This window comes from Marmota flaviventris, chromosome 10, assembly GCF_047511675.1.
Source record: "Marmota flaviventris isolate mMarFla1 chromosome 10, mMarFla1.hap1, whole genome shotgun sequence".
In the NCBI taxonomy this organism is placed as follows: Eukaryota; Metazoa; Chordata; class Mammalia; order Rodentia; family Sciuridae; genus Marmota; species Marmota flaviventris.
Genome location: NC_092507.1, coordinates 30,398,042 through 30,414,268, shown reverse-complemented (window position 1 = coordinate 30,414,268; position 16,227 = coordinate 30,398,042). Strand labels below are relative to the sequence as shown.

At 37.5% G+C, this 16,227-nt stretch overlaps 1 protein-coding gene across 1 annotated transcript in view; it reads right to left on the bottom strand.

Annotated features, from left to right (window-relative positions):
• Rlf (RLF zinc finger) overlaps window positions 1-15,902 on the bottom strand; it is a 71,189-nt gene extending 55,287 nt beyond the window's left edge. Inside the window, exon 1 of the mRNA XM_027937518.3 lies at window positions 15,662-15,902. Within this exon, the coding sequence (XP_027793319.2) occupies window positions 15,662-15,901 (240 nt within the window). The 5' untranslated portion in view covers window position 15,902. The remainder of the gene's footprint in view (window positions 1-15,661) is intronic.
• Window positions 15,903-16,227: the final 325 nt, after the last annotated feature.

Sequence of the window (16,227 nt, the reverse complement as noted above, 5' to 3'; positions counted from 1 at the left end):
CACATCCACATCAATGTTCAGAGCAACTCAATTCACAACAGCTAAATCATGGAACCAACCTAGGTGCCCTTCAACAAATGAATGGATAAAGAAAATGTTGTACATATACACAATGGAATATTACTCAGCCACAAAGAAAAATGAAATCATGGCATTTGCCGTTAAATGGATGGAACTGGACACTATCATGCTAAGTGAAATAAGCCAGTCCCAAAAAAACCAAGAGCCGAATGTTCTCTCTGATAGGCGAATGCTAACACACAATGTGTGTAAGTTGGCGGGGAATGGGAATAGGAAAGACAGTGGAATTAATCAGTCATAACTTTCCTATGTTCATATATGAATACACAACCAGTGTTAACTCCGCATCATGTACAACCACAAGAACGGGAAGTTATACTCCATGTATGTAGATATGTCAAGATACATTCTTCTGTCATGTATAAAGAAAAGGAACACATAAAAAATTAAAAAATAATAATACCACCACAAACGACCAGGTGCACTGGCATATGCTTGTAGTTCCAGCTACTCAGGAGGTTAAGGTAAGAAGATCATTTGAGCCCAAGAGTTTGGGGATAACCTAAGCATCATAACTAGACATTTCCTCAAACAAATAACAACAACAACAACAACAACAAAAAAAAAACACAAAGAAGTCAGGCAAAGTGGCTCATGCCTATAATCCCAGAAACCTGGGAGGCTGAGTCAGGAGGACCGCAAATTCAAGGTCAGCCTTGGCAACTAAATGAGACCCTGACTCAAAACAAAATATGAATGAATGAATGAGGCTGGGGATGTAGCTCAGTAGGAAAGCACCCAGTACTGGAAAAAAACTGAGTTCGATCCCCAGTACTGGAAAAAAAACAAAGGGAAAAAACAAAACCCACAAGAAACAAAGCAAATATCTCACTAATTATTCACTGAAATATAACAAATAATAATACTTTAGTATGTCTTTCAAAACATGTTCTATAAGTTATTTCTTTATAAACTGAGAGAATAGTTTTCTTTTTTATTCTAATTTATTATATATGACAATAGAATGAATTACAGTTCATATTACACATATACTGCACAATTTTTCATACCTCTGGTTGTATACAAAGTACAGTCACACCATTCCTGTCTTCATACATGTTCTTAGGGTTAAATGATGTCCATCTCATTCTACTGTCTTTCCTACCCTCACGCTCCCTCCCTTCCACTCCCACCCCTTTGTCCTATCTAGAGTTTGTCTAATCCTCCCTTGCTCCCACTCCAATCCAATATGAATCAACCTCCTTATATCAGAGAGAATAGTTTTCTTTATTTTCATTTTTTACAACAGATCTTGCATATTCTTTCATGGCAATACTAAAATTCACACACTACTACCACTTTAAAGGATGTACACAATAAAGAAGTGAAAGTCTACAACTCTATTCCATCCAATTCCATCCCCACTCTCCCCCCAAAAAAACAAAACAAATTTGGTTCCTACCCTTATAAGGCCTTATACACAATATAAGCTTTCTTTTGTTGGGGTTCAAATGCTATATGGTTCTGGAAAGTTAAAAAGCATATGTTAGTTTTGGCATTTCTAAACCTAGAATACTTTATAAAAAGCCCTCATCCAGTCCAAGATGGAGTCTTGCATTCCTGTTTTCCCTTCTCTTCTGAAGCACACACTAGCTTCAATTGCAATCAACCTCAATGAAGCTGATTACAGAAACAAGGTAAGGATAATTATCTCCTTCTAAACTATACTAACTAGAAAAAAGCAATAATGCAGCTTATTCAGAAATTATTTATATTCGATTTTTAAATTATTGTGCAAGAGATAGGCATTGAAGGTAGGGTTGTGGCTCAGAGGTAGGGTGCTCGCCTACCATGTGCGAGGCACCGGGTTCAATCCTCAGCACCACATAAAAATAAAATAAAGATATTGTATCCACCAATAACTAAAAAATAAATATTAAAAAATTCTTTTAAAAAAGGGAGAGATAGGCACTGAGAGGTGGGGTTTTTTTTTGTTTGGTTTTGTTGGCTTCCTTGCCTCACCCACACTAGTGATTGAACCCAGGGCCTTTATACATGCTAGGCAAGCATGCTACCACTGGGCTACATCTCCTGAAAGGTATTTTGTTGTTTTATCTCTTACAATTGAGAATGGAATCAGTGCAATTCACAGTAGCAAGACAAGCACCCTACCACTGAGCTATATATATATCCCCAACCCCAATAAGAGTTATTGTACCTATGTTCCTGTTCCCTAAAGACAAACTGGTTAGAAGGTAGATAAATACACTTGATCATCATATTCTTCCGCACCATATGTAAATGTATTAATGTTCACTCTCTACCAGAGAATAAACTCAGAGGGCAGGAACCATATCTGTTTTATTCAAAACTGTAAATCAGAATCCAGCATTCTGACTAACACATAGCAAGTTACAATTAGTTGCTTTTGATGTTTTGTACTTTAAAAAGTTTTTTTAGTTGTAGATGGACACAATATCTTTATCTTGTTTATCTATTTTTATTTGGTGCCAAGGATGGAACCCAGTGCCTCATGTGTGCGAGGCAAACGCTCTACCACGGAGTCACAACCCCAGCCCTGTTTTGTACTTTTATGAAATGATTTGTTAACTTATTTTCAACGTTTAAGAGTTTTGGAGGCCAGGCACGGTGGTGCACACCTGTAATCCCAGTGGTTTGGGAAGCTGAGGCAGGAGGATCTCAAGTTCAAAAACCAGCCTTAGCAACAACATGGCACTAAGCAACTCAGTGAGACCCTGTCTCTAAATAAAATACAAAATAGGACTGGGGATGTGGCTCAGTAGTTGAATGCCCCGAGTTCAATCCCCAGTACACCCCTCCCCCCCAAAAGAGTTTTGTAGACACCTATCTTTCATCAGAATATTGGAATGAGGATTTAAAGTGAAATATCCTGATGGGCATGGTGGCATTTACCTGTAATCCCAGTTACTACAGAGGTTAAGGCAGGATTACAAATTCAAGGTCTCTGAATTTACTGAGACCCTATCTCAAAATAAAAAAATAAAAAGGGATGGAAAATCAACTCAGTAAGAGAGCACTCCTGGGTTTAATCCTTGGTACCACCAAAAACAGTGAAATTTCCTAACTTCAAATGTATTATGTATATGTTCTCCATTTTATACAAGAATAAAACATGAAATTGAGCCAAACATATTTTATCTGCATTTACTGTTAGAATTTTATGGGATAATTTACTCTAGATTTAACAATTTTATTTACCAACTCCTTTAAAGACTGAACTCAAGTTTCCCTACAAAAGAAAAAAGCCAAAGAAAGAGACACAAAAATTAATGCAAACAAATAGTTTTAGTTCAAATTAGTAGAATTACTTCCTCTGGGGTGGTATTTACTCTAGAGAGGAAAATGAAAACCCATTGGGACAAGCATATAATATTAACACTTGCATTTAAATAAACTTAAAAAAGTCATCCCTTTTATGTATTTCTGGTATTGTTTTATAAACTTATACAATGTATCAGTATGGTATAAATAAAACTTATAGGTATTCATTTATTTAAAAAATAAAACAATGAACAAATGTTTGAAGAAAGCTTAAAAATTAATCTTTAGGGCCGGGGTTGTAGCTCAGTGGTAAAGCACCTGCCTAGCATATGGTAGGCACTGGGTTCTATTCTCAGCACCACACGTAAATAAATAAAATAAAGGTCCATGGACAACTAAAAAAAAAAAGCCAAATAAAGAGACGTGTGTGTGTGTGTGTAATTAGTCTTTAGCAAATTTAGCAGAATTTCTCAATATAATTATAGGACTTTGGAGCACAATCAATTTAAAGGTCATCCTATGTAAGCAACAATCTGAAGCTCCCCAAACAATAAACTGTTTTGGCCAAAGGTCATAGATCCTTTAGTGGTATTCTACTAGAAAATTTAAAGCTCAAAATGTAAACAAAAATTAGTTAATGGAAAACACTAGGTCTTTCCTAATTATTCAGCTATGACTGTCTTCCTAGAGCCTAATGTATAAAAGACAATGTCTGATCAATTAACGATTACACTGACAAATCTCTCAAAACCACAATCACTATTTGTATCACATATTCCAACGTCTTCAGTTTAGGCTGTGACTGATACCCTTTGGGATTATGTTTTGCTTCTTGAGACCCTCAAAAGAGGATAGAATTTCAAAATCATATCATCATACTCAATGATTAGACAAAATCTAGTTAACTATTTTTAACTTATAACATTTAAGACAGTTATGGGGGCTGGGGTTATGGCTCAAGTGGTAGCGTGCTGGCCCGGCATGAGGGATGCACTGGGTTCGATCCTCAGCACCACATAAAAATAAATTTAAAAAGATATTGTGTCCACCTAAAACAAGGGGGGAAAAAAAGACAGTTATGTAAAAAAATTTTGCAGGGGCTGGGGTTGTGGCTCAGTGGTAGAGTGCTTGCCTCGCATGTATGAGTCACTGGGTTCAATTTTCAGCACCACATATAAATAAATGAATAAAATAAAGGTTCATCAACACTAAAAAATTTTGCAAAAAGTTTTAATGTCTGATATTCAGAAATATTTAATGTCTGATACTCATGAAAAAATACTCAAATTATGTTTCAATGAAAATTAACATTAAGTTAACTTTTTACCTATCAGATTGGCAAATATTAAAAAGTTTAACACCAGGTTGGCAAGGATATAAGGAAAGAAGGTATCCAAGAAGTATATATTCAGTTTTTTGTAAAACCATCAAGATTAAAAACATTCTGCTGGGCAGGGTGGCACATGCCTATAATCCCAGCAGCTCAGAAGGCTGAGGCAGGAGGATAAAAGGAGTTCAAAGTCAGCCTCAGCAACTTGGCAAAGCACGAAGCAACTCAGTGAGACCCTGTATCTAAATAAAATACAAAAGAGGGCTAGGGATGTGGCTCAGTGGTTGAGTGCCCCCCGAGTTTAATCCCTGGTACCCCCCCAAAAAAATTCCCTCTAATCTAGTAATTTTAATTCCAGGAATTTATACTATAAATAACCAAGGTTTAATATTTAAAAACAGTCTCTGAAACACTATCTGTGACAATAAAAAATAACATGAATGATTTATCGATGCCTGCCAAAACGTACTGATAAAGAAAAATGTTCTCTATATATTAAACTAAAAAGTTAATTGAAAAAGTATACTTGAGTTTTTAAGAATATACAAGAGACTAAGACAGGATTTCCTCTAGGAAATGACTGGAGAGATGGAGAGCAGAAGGAAAGGAGCTTTTCTTTTCTTTAAAACCCTATCTAACTGTATATATATATATATTTTTGCTTTAAGCCTTGCTTTTATAGTTTAAAAAAAAATTCAAATCACTTTTGATATAGGCATTGTATTTTTAAAATAATTTAAAGTTAAGTACTAAAGTTTTTCTACCTGTAGAATTTAAGAATCAATGCAGCCAGACAGGTGGTGCATGCCTGTAATCCCAGCAGCTTGGGAGGCTGAGGCAGGAGGACTGTGAGTTCAAAGCCAGCCTCATCAACTTAGCAAGACACTTAGCAACCCAGTGAGACCCTGTCTCTAAAATAGAACATAAAAAAGGGCCAAGGATGTGGCTCAGTGGTTAAGGACCCCTGGGTTCAATCCTCAGTACCAAAAAATAAAATAAAATAAAAAATCAATGCCGTTTTTGGTAGAATACTGCACTATGCATTTTTTTCTTAAATACAGTAAATTTGGATATATTTAATAAAAAGGTTTCTCTATTAGTGAAATAAAGTTTTAATATATAAACCTGAAATGATTTTTCTAAAAATAGCACATGAGTTAAGTACTTAGCACACAGAAAAATTCTTCAAATATAAATTCTCAAACTTTTAACATAGGCTCACCTAGGATAAAATAGCACTAGAACATAAGGGAGGGTGTGGATGGAGCTTTCACTTTTTATTCTTTCTTTTTGTTATTCTAGTTTTTAAACATTTTTTAAAATTTTTTAGTTGTAGTAGACACAATGCCTTTCTTTTATTTATATATATGTGATGCTGAAGATCGAACCCAGCACCACGCTCTACTGCTGAGCCCCAGCCCCAGCCCATTATTCTAGTTTTTTACAATGAGAATGTATTCATGAATTGCTTAGGCAATTAAAAAAATTTAATACTTACATAAACACATTCTATATGTACCTTTCCAACAGCTGAATTTATGTAGTAATTTTACAGATTCCTTTATGTATTTTTTGCAGTGCTAAGGATCGAGCCCAGGGCCTCAGACATGTTAAACAATGCTTTATGTATTTATAAATATTATTTTTAAGTTTTCAGAATGAGCATGTATTAGTTTTGAGTAAAAAAAAAACTAAATTATATAATTATTTTTGTTATTTAAAATACTGTACTTAAATATATATGAAAAAAAAGTAATTAGACATTGTGCTGGCTAATGTAACATGCTAGGGTTATTTTCTTGGGAGTATAAATACTATGAAATTAAATGTCAACACCATATGCTCCCATATCTAAAACGAATAAAAAAGAAAGAAAGAAAAGAAAAATATAACAATGAAGGCACTCAAAAAAAAAAGGACACTGGAGAAATCGGCACAGAAGTGTGGAGAAATTACATTAGTAATTCCTAGGCCAGCTATGATACAGAAATACAAGTGAATCTGAATAAACCTTGAAGAAGTCTGAAATATACCTCATCTCAACTTCTCTCAAATACATTAAAACCCATTTGATGTGAAATAAATGTAATTTAAAACTTGGAAAACTTTGGTGGGAATTTTTTTTCATAAAAAGCTCATAATCAGGGGTGTAGCTCAGTGGTACAGTCCTTGCCTAGGATGTGCAAGGCCCTGGGTTTAACTTCCAGGAAAGGAAGGAATGAAGGAAAGGACTAAGGAATGGAGGGGGAAAGAAAGATCATGGTCATGTTTTAGACGGAAAGTAGAGAATCAAAATTGAATATGTGGCCAGGCACAGTGGCACATGCCTGTAATTTCAGCACTTCAGGAGGGTGAGGCAGGAGAAGCACAGATGTGAGGTCAGCCTGAGCAATTTAGCAAGACCCCATCTCAAAATAAAAACTAAAAAGTCCAAGGATGTACCTCAGTGGTTGAGCGCCCTGGGTTCAATACCCAACATGACACAAAAAAACAACAAAAACAAAAAACGCGCGGTGGCATGCCAAAAGGAAGGGAGGAATGGAGGAAGAAAGAAGATCACTTTTTTTTTTTTTAATCTCAGGGACGTGCTGAAAGACAAAGCAACCAATTCTTCACTATCACATTTTGCTTCATTTTAGTGGGGGGGGAAGGCATGTGACTTTTGGGCTGATATAAACACTAGACATGGCAAAGTGTTTTGGACCTGATAAGTGGTAAAATGCTGCATAAAACATGTCTCTTTAGAAGATTCCCACTAATCTTAATATAAAAGATACATTTAGAAACATTTATCCCATCATTATCCTAATTTATATGAACACAGAACCCAATTTAAGAATAAGGTTTATGTCAGGCACAGTGATGCATGCCTGTAATCTCAGAAGCTTGGGAGGCTGAGACAGGAGGAGCGGGAGTTCAAAGCCAGCCTCAGCAAAAGTGAGGCGCTAAGCAACTCCGCGAGACCCTGTCTCAAAATAAAATACAAAATAGAGCTGGGTATGTGGCTCAGTGGCCAATTGCCCCTGAGTTCAATCCCTGGTAAAAAAAAAAAAAAAAAGAAAAAAGAAAAAAAAGTTTACTAACTTACACATCTTGAGGCACAAAACACAATTTAGGAAATTATGATTATGATACAGGGGAAAAAGAGCATGGGCTTTGGAGTCTAAAGACCTTGCAACAGGGTATGCATATATGACCTTAGGAAAGTTAGTTAATTTTCTGGGCTTTGGTTCTCTATCTGTAAAATGAGAATAACATTACCCACCTGAGAGAATGGCACACAAAAGATACCCAAGAAATTATATAGTGCCCCTAATTTTTCACATAATGGTTTACAGGTTGGCTTTGTGCCAACATGAAAGTTTTATAATACAAATTTTTATTTGTTAAAATTATCTATATAAAATCTGTTGTATAAACTTCTGTTAAATCAAGTTCTCTTCTATCCGCCCCCCGCCAACACACACACACACACACATTTGAGATATGTACACCAGACCCAGCTTAAAGGTTCTAAGGTAGGGCTGGGGTCGTGCCTCAGTGGTAGAATGCTCACCTAGCACAAGTGAGGCACTGGGTTCAATCCTCAGCACCACATAAAAACAAATAAAATAAAGCTATATTTTTTAAAAAGTAGTTTAGTTTTTTTTTTTTTAAAAGGTTCTAAGGTAATCAAGATACAAATAAAAAAGGTTTGGCTCCTGCTGGTAAGGAGCAAAAACTGCTTTCTCCTTAAAGACAGGTAAGACTCAATTGTTACTCTCATAAAGTCTAGTAGGGGATTTAGGGAAAGAAAGATATAAAGAGCATCAAGTATTTATTGAGTATTCAATAAGAGCCAGGAACTATTCTGGGGACTATTTTAAGTACTTAGTAAATAAAACAGTCAAGATTCCAGATGAAGACAGAGGCAGGCAGAGCAGATAGTAGTGATTTGAAGATAAAGCAGTGTTAAGGAGGTCAAAGGTAACTGGGAAGTGCTGTTTTAGATAAGATGGCCTCTAGGAGAGGTCACAGGTGTCTAGACCTGAATGAAAACAAAACAGTTTATCAGTATGTCTGCCATTTTTTGCATTAAGTGGTATTTTCTGTTTAGATTTTTTATTCATTGTTGTTCAAAAAAGCATGATCCATAGGAAGAAACAGAAACTTGTAGGTGTTCCAATATACAGCAAGAGACAAGAGTGGTAGGTACTACAGTGGATGATAGTACCTAGTTTTCACTGTTTCGCAGGTCACATTTATATTATGTTTTGGTCACAAGCACTACAAAGCTAGCTCTTGCAATGATTACTACTTGTCATGCAGTTTCTATCTGGACATCTCCCAAAAGAAGGCAGGGCAAAAAAACCAGAAGGTAATACACTAAAAATTCTTTAAAATATATGAAAGAAATAGGCATGCTGGCACAGATCTGTAATGCCCGCAACTTGGAAAGCTGAAGCAAAACAATCACCAGTTCAAGGCCAGCCTGAGCATGGGAACAAATATTTAGGCACTAGGCTTTTATTTACAGGATGCTAACAGAATTTTCAGCCAGATTCTGTCTCAGAATAAAAAGGGCTAGGGATGTAGCTCAGTGGTTGAACACTCCTGGGTTCAATACCCAGTATCAAAAAGAAAAAAAGTGTGTGGTGCCCCCCAACCCCAAGCTCAAGAATCTTCATGGCCACCAACCTCAAAGAGTTGGGAGAACTGATCCTCTTAATCTCAACACCTCCAACTGTTGTTCTATTTGGTAGCTAACTCTCTACCAATACTATAATGCCTCCCATTTTCTCTCTCCTCTATTCCTTTTCACATACATGTAAATGTATATATTCTTATATGAATATAGGTTTAAGCTGATAAGTAATGTCTCCAAGAAAGGACCAAAATCTCTTATTCTGTTCCTTTATAGTAATATTCTACAATAAAATTGTTTTTACTTAACTAAACTTTACATTATGGGTTCCTTTTGATAAATGAGCTGGTTTTGTTTTGGTGCTGGGTATGGAACCAAGTTCCTGTACACACTAAGCAGGTGTTCTGTCACCGAAGTACACCACTAGGCAGGTGTTTTGTTAAAATACTCATCTCTTGAGTGTATTGTGCAGTTCCCACAATACAATGCATTCAAAAATTACTTTTGTGTGCCAGGCACTGTAGTAACTGCTAGGTACTAAGCACACAAAAGAGAAAAAACAAGATCTTTGCTTTTGTTAGCTTACTCATCAATACAAGAAACAAACATGGAAACAAATATTTAGGCAGTAGGCTTATGTACAGAATGCTAACAGAATACTCTGGTGAAAGAATCACCTAATTCCAAATGCTGAAATCCAAAAAAGGTTCTGAAAGACTATATTATATCTGAGGATATATAGGATATAGGATAAATAGGCAGTTGTGGTGAATCCTAGGGCTAATCAAGCAGAAAAGGACACTGATGAAGGTGGACAGAAAAACAAGCAAACAAGACTAGAAAGGTGGTAGTTGGGGTCCAGATTCTAAAAATTTTAGTATGCCTGGCTAATGAGTCCAAGCTTTACCATGCCTTTAGGAAAAGAAACTACTTAAGTTTTTTAGGAATAAAGTGACTCAATTATATTTACAACACAAAGGTGGACTGTAGATAAGGTCATTTAGAAGGCAAGAGAGAGTGCAAAGGTTGCTGCAAAAGGAGGAAGCTTAAATTAAGTCAGTGACAGCAAGAAAATATGTTAAAGTTATGCACAAAGTGTCAAAACACAAACAAGAGGAAACTTGTCTGATGAAATCAAGGAAAGCTTCACAGAGATAATACTTGTGTTGAGCACTAAAGAAGGAATTTTTGCCATGCCAAAAAAGGGACAGAGACAATAAGAGAACAGCACAACGGTACAATGAAAGGAAAAGACTTGAGAATGCTTGATGACCTGAAATCCTGTCAAAGTAGTAATTTTATCCTTTTGGAGATCAGTCAGTTGATATTTCCTTTTCTTAAAAAAAAATGTGTTGTGGATCTTGAAGAAACAAATAAAAATTAAAATAACATTCCCAAAATAATGCACTTGAAAACTCACAGGTAAATTTTAATCTTAGGAGTGACTGAGATCATACTTTTGATCCATGGACTCCAAATAAAGAACCCCAAATAGTGACCACTAAAGTGTCAGTAACACTAGGACCAGAGTGATGTGATGGTCCAGGTGAAAAGTGAATAGCAACCTAGGGCCAAAGCTAAGAAATCTGGATTACTCAGACAATTTCAAAGGTATTGCTTTTTTTAATAGAGACAATCTTATTTAGTCCTCATAACCATGTATTTACACAGAACAATAAGTACTATTATCATTCCATTTGCAAATGTGCAAATTAAGGTTAAGAAAGTAATATGCCCAAGGTTACAGAGCTAGTTTACATGTTGGTGCCTGTGAAGTAGCCCCGCATTATCTGTGGTTTCAGTTACCAGTGGTCAATTGCAGTCCAAAAATAATAAATGAAAAATTACAGAAATAATGCAAAAAGTTTTAGATTGCACACCATTTTATGTAATCTATGAAATCTTACATCATCTAGCTCTGTCCCACCCAGGACATAAATCATCCCATTGTCCAGTTTATCCAAACTGTATACACTACCCACGTTAGTCACTTACTAGCCAGTTCGGTTATCACAGTGCTTGTATTTAAGTAACCCTGTGTAGTTATGTAGACTATGGTTAAGTCACAATGCCTACATCCTTCACTATACTTCATCTTATCTCTTAGGCACTGTTTCACCTCACCTCATCACAGGAAGAGTATAGCATAATAAGACACTATGAAAGAGAAAATATATTAATATAATGATATACTATAACTAGTACATCATTATAATTGTTCCATTTTATAATTAGTCATTGTTAATCTCTTACTGTGCCTAATTTATAAACTAAACTTTATCAGAGGTAAGTAAAGGGGAAAAATAATAAGAGCTCATATCAGCAGTTTCAGGCATCCATTGGGAGTCTTAGAATCTATACCCTGTACATAAGGGAGGACTACTAGGGAAAGCAAATATAGCACCCTTTTTTGGGGGGCGGGGGGGGGGGTTACTGGGGATAGAATCCAGGGGCACTTCATCACTGAGTTATATCCCTAACCCTTCTTATTTTTTCTTTAGAAATAGATTCTCACTAAGTTGCTTAAGACCTTGCTAAACTGCTGAGACTAGCCTCAAACTTGTGATCCTCTGGCCTCAGTCTCCCTGGTTGCTGGGATTATAAGCATGTGTCATTTAAACCAAGCAGCACTTACTTATTTTAACCATTAAAAACATACAAAGTCACTGTCAGTCTAGAAATTAAAATTGTCTCATATAAAGTGGTATACTCATAAAATTCCTTTGGTATTCTCAAAGCATAAAGATTCACCAAATAATTTCAAGTTTATTGGGCTTGGGTTGTGGCTCAGCAGTAAAGTGCTCGCCTAGCATGCGCAAAGCCCTGGGTTCGAACCTCAACACCACATAAAAAAATAAACAAAATAAATGTGTTGTATACAACTAAATTAAAAAAAAATTCAAGTTTATTAATGAACTTTACTGAAAAGCCTTCAAAAATCTGTGTTACAAATAGAGCCACCAGTTGTAAAACTTTTGGAATCTTGACTCCCAAAATACAGCAAAATTTTAATTAAACATCACTTTTTCAGCAAAACAAAGGAGGATTGTTTTGTGATGTTAATTTTATCTACATTGTCTGACAATGTTTTCAGAAAAGGAACTGAGTGAAACAGAAGGGGGGGGGACACATCCCATAGTCATTGAATACAAATTTTCATTGAATATAACTTGATCTAAGTATCATTTTCTTAGTAACTACTACTTCTAGAGTTTACCATCTTCACAAACTCAAGAAAATTTAAAATACACCCTGAATGAGAAAAGATTCCCTATCCACTTAGTTTATTTCTTGAGTTAGTGCAATTCCAAAGATAAAGTGATTTCTTTTAAATGATTCAAGAAAGAGAATATGGTGCAAGCATGTTACAGAAGGGATCTACTTAATATAATCTGTGTCTTCAGGACAATATTTCTAAGTAAACACCTGATGAAAATAGATTTGTGGTAGTAGTTAAACATCCAGGCCTTTATGATAATTAATACTTACTACCTATCTCTTCATATCATAAGCTCCTAGCTTCCCATCTTCAGCACTTAGTCACACAGTAAGTGAATGAAAAAAATCTTATGAGAAACCAAGAGCTATTCAATCAACTTAATAGTGCAATTTTTCCTGTTTCTTCATTAATTTTAAGGTTTTTTTTCCTGTGGTCTGGTGATGAAGGACACAGTTGATTTTATCTGAGCTACTGGAAAAATGTAACAAAATATTATGACAAATTCTGTGAAGATCTGTACATAAACTTTCTGCTCTACTGTTTGTATAAAGCATCATGAGGACATAAAGGTCAGAAAACATGATATAGTTGCACAGTCACAGTTTGCCCAAGGTTATTAGTTAAGAAGTAGTAGAATCACAATTAGGATCCAACTAACATCCAATCCAATGTGCCTTCTAGGACAACCTAATGTTACAGGAACACTGTTCTTATTTTCTTTTTAGTCCAAAGAATGTTTTTGGAAAATGTTCAGGAAAAATTTCATAGAAAAGACAAATCACAAAAGTGCTATCTTTTAAAAATTCTTCTGGGTCCTCACATTTCTAGGCCTTATCAAGACTTTTGACATTAAAACATTTAAAATAAAACTGGAAATCCAAGCAGTAGACATAAAACGAAATCTATATCTAAATCTGTATCTATATATCTTTTTTTTTTCAATCCTGATGGTTCTTTATTTTTTTAAATGTATGTGCTATGGGTTACTAATTTGCAACAGATGTCATCATGAGAATAACGTGACAAAAAAAAACTGTTTCACACCCTTGAATTATATGAAATCAAGAATGGGAGGGGGAAGCATTGCAAAAGGAGACTACTGCAATGCTATTTACATTTTTTCAATAAAACCAGCAATGCATCCATACAGAGAGTTATCATCCCACTTCCAACTTCTTCCCCTCAAGAACAATTTGAATCTCGGGGCTGGGGATGTGGCTCAAGTGGTAGCGCGCTTGCCTGGGCATGCGTGTGGCCCGGGTTCGATCCTCAGCACCACATACAAACAAAGATGTTGTGTCTGCCACCGAGAACTAAAAAATAAATATTAAAAAAAAAAAAAAGGTTTTTTTTTTAAAAAAAGAACAATTTGAATCTCTTTGGCATCCAAAGTATATATCTATCTTTGATAGGCTTTATTCTGACTGGCCATATACATTCTTTTTATCTTTGCAAAAGACAACTCAAGCTTAGAAGCCTTACTCAAAACCCATGATTATTTTCCTGTCCCCACACTCCCTCTGCAATTAATTCCCTTTTCTCCTATAGCATTTTATGTCCCTTCTCATGTCTACCTTTGGCACTGGAGTGATGTTCCCCCCAGACCTTCACATGACCCATTTATATCCTTTCAGCCATAGAGCCTTATCCTATCTAAAGTGGCCTCTACAAGTTCTAAACACATATTACGCTCTATAATCAATCTTTTAAACTTTATTTGTACTAGTTAACTGTCTTTTCCACAAGGATGCCCCAAGAGGGCTCTCTCCTCACTACTGTCTCTACAACTCCTTTTCTATTATTACCAAAACTGCACTGGAAATACTGTCATTTCTAAAACCTCCCATCAACTATAAGCTCATCAAGGGTAGGTACTGTGCATTATTCATGCTTCCTCAGCACTTGGTAATGTCTGGCACCATTCTAAGGAAGTTGGTAAAAACGAGCTTTCTAAATTATTATCACTAGGCAAGGAAGTAGATAACAATTACACCTTGACATAAAATAGGGGAGGGAAATACTACAGGTTGAATACACAAAAATTGGAGCGATATAACGGATGAAAAAGATTAGCAAGAATAAAATTAATTCAGAGATGAGGTTCTTCTGGCTCAGCGAAAGGGGGAAGAAAAGCACTCAAGCAAATCAACTTTTGATACTGCCCTGAACCAACAGAGAAAACACCCCCACCCAAATTATAACTTTGGAACGCCACAATTTCTTCATCAAACTCAAATGCTCTTTAAGAATCCAAGTACCAATATACTTCAATTAATTTATATTCTCTAAGTACCACAGGTGGGGAGCAAAGGAGTGACTGTGAAACCTGATAGAACAAACATCAGAAGTAGAAATAATAATAACAAATATGTACGAATGTAGTAGACTTGAAAACACCGAGAAACACCTTGGAGTGATCATGGAAACCAATACATCCATAAACATGCAATTAAATTTGGGACCCTCTATGGCACAGAAGCGATCTATCATACGACTGCCAAAAGAGGCCACACTGTACATCTCTTTCCTGAACCTCTTCTAATCACCAGCCTCAGTCCTGGTACTACAATCCACAAATGAATACAAAAGAGGTTAAAGAAGGCATTAACATATCTCCTTGCTCTCCCAAATGGGCAAAAACCAAACAACCAAACGGCTCCACAATCCCTAATCGGAAAGTCCGACACGTCTTTCAAAGCCAACTATCAAGCCTTTTAGGGGCCAGAAAACATTGACTCCAAAGATAAGTCTCTGGCCCCAATATACCCCTCCGGATTATTCAAGAAAACCTGGGTTTTCCAGTTCGGAGAGACCCATATCACTCAAAAAAGCATCTCCCACCAGGAACGAGCAATCAAACCCTCAGGGGGCAGTGGCGCTCCAACCACCCGGGCAGGACACAAGCAACCGCGACAGGGCACGGCCCTTCCAAGGAGCCGTCGGCGCTCTCGCGGCTCTCAGTATAGCCCAGCTAAACCCGCCCCGACAGTGGCCAAACTCAGACTGGGGCGGAGGGGGGCCAGCTGGGCCTTTGCGGCCCGGGGGCGCGGCGAGACATGGGGGTGGTGTCTTTGAGTTCAGCCTCTGCTGCTGCAACGGATACCGGGCCTCCTTCCCTGGCCTCCCGGCTCCGCCGCCCTCAATCAGCCAGTCAGCCCCTCACCTGGCAGAAGCTCCGGCAGTAGTTCAAAGATGAGACCTCAGACACCTCCTGCTCCCTCAGCTCTGTCTCCAGCTGCCACAAACACGGTCGCAGGCCCGGGGCTCCCGGCGCCGGAGATGCAGGGCGATGACCCCGAGCCATGGACTCTGTTTCGGCTCCTTCTCCGGCTCCCGCTACCGCTGGAGCCTCAGCCCCGGCCCCGGCGGCGGCGGCGGCGGCGTCTCCCTTTCCGTCCGCCATCTTCCCACGGCCCAGCAGCGCGTAGGCAACCAAGCCACGTGACTAATCCCCGACCCCGCCCCCTGTCGTCCGCGCGCGGTGACGCACCCTCTGGCGACGCTGGCGCGCGCCTGATTCCATCACTAGGGCGCCGAGGGCTGGTCCTTTCGGCGTTCTCAGCTACAGCCGCCTTAGCAACAACCTTAGCAACAACTGGTCTGAAGCTCTAGCCAGCCTCGGTTCTTCCAGGATCTTTGAAGTTGCCAGAAATGCCTATAGACAATCTGGATATGAAGGACGATCTGAAGAAAGAGAGGGAAAGGTAGCCCTGAGAGGAACCAAGAGAG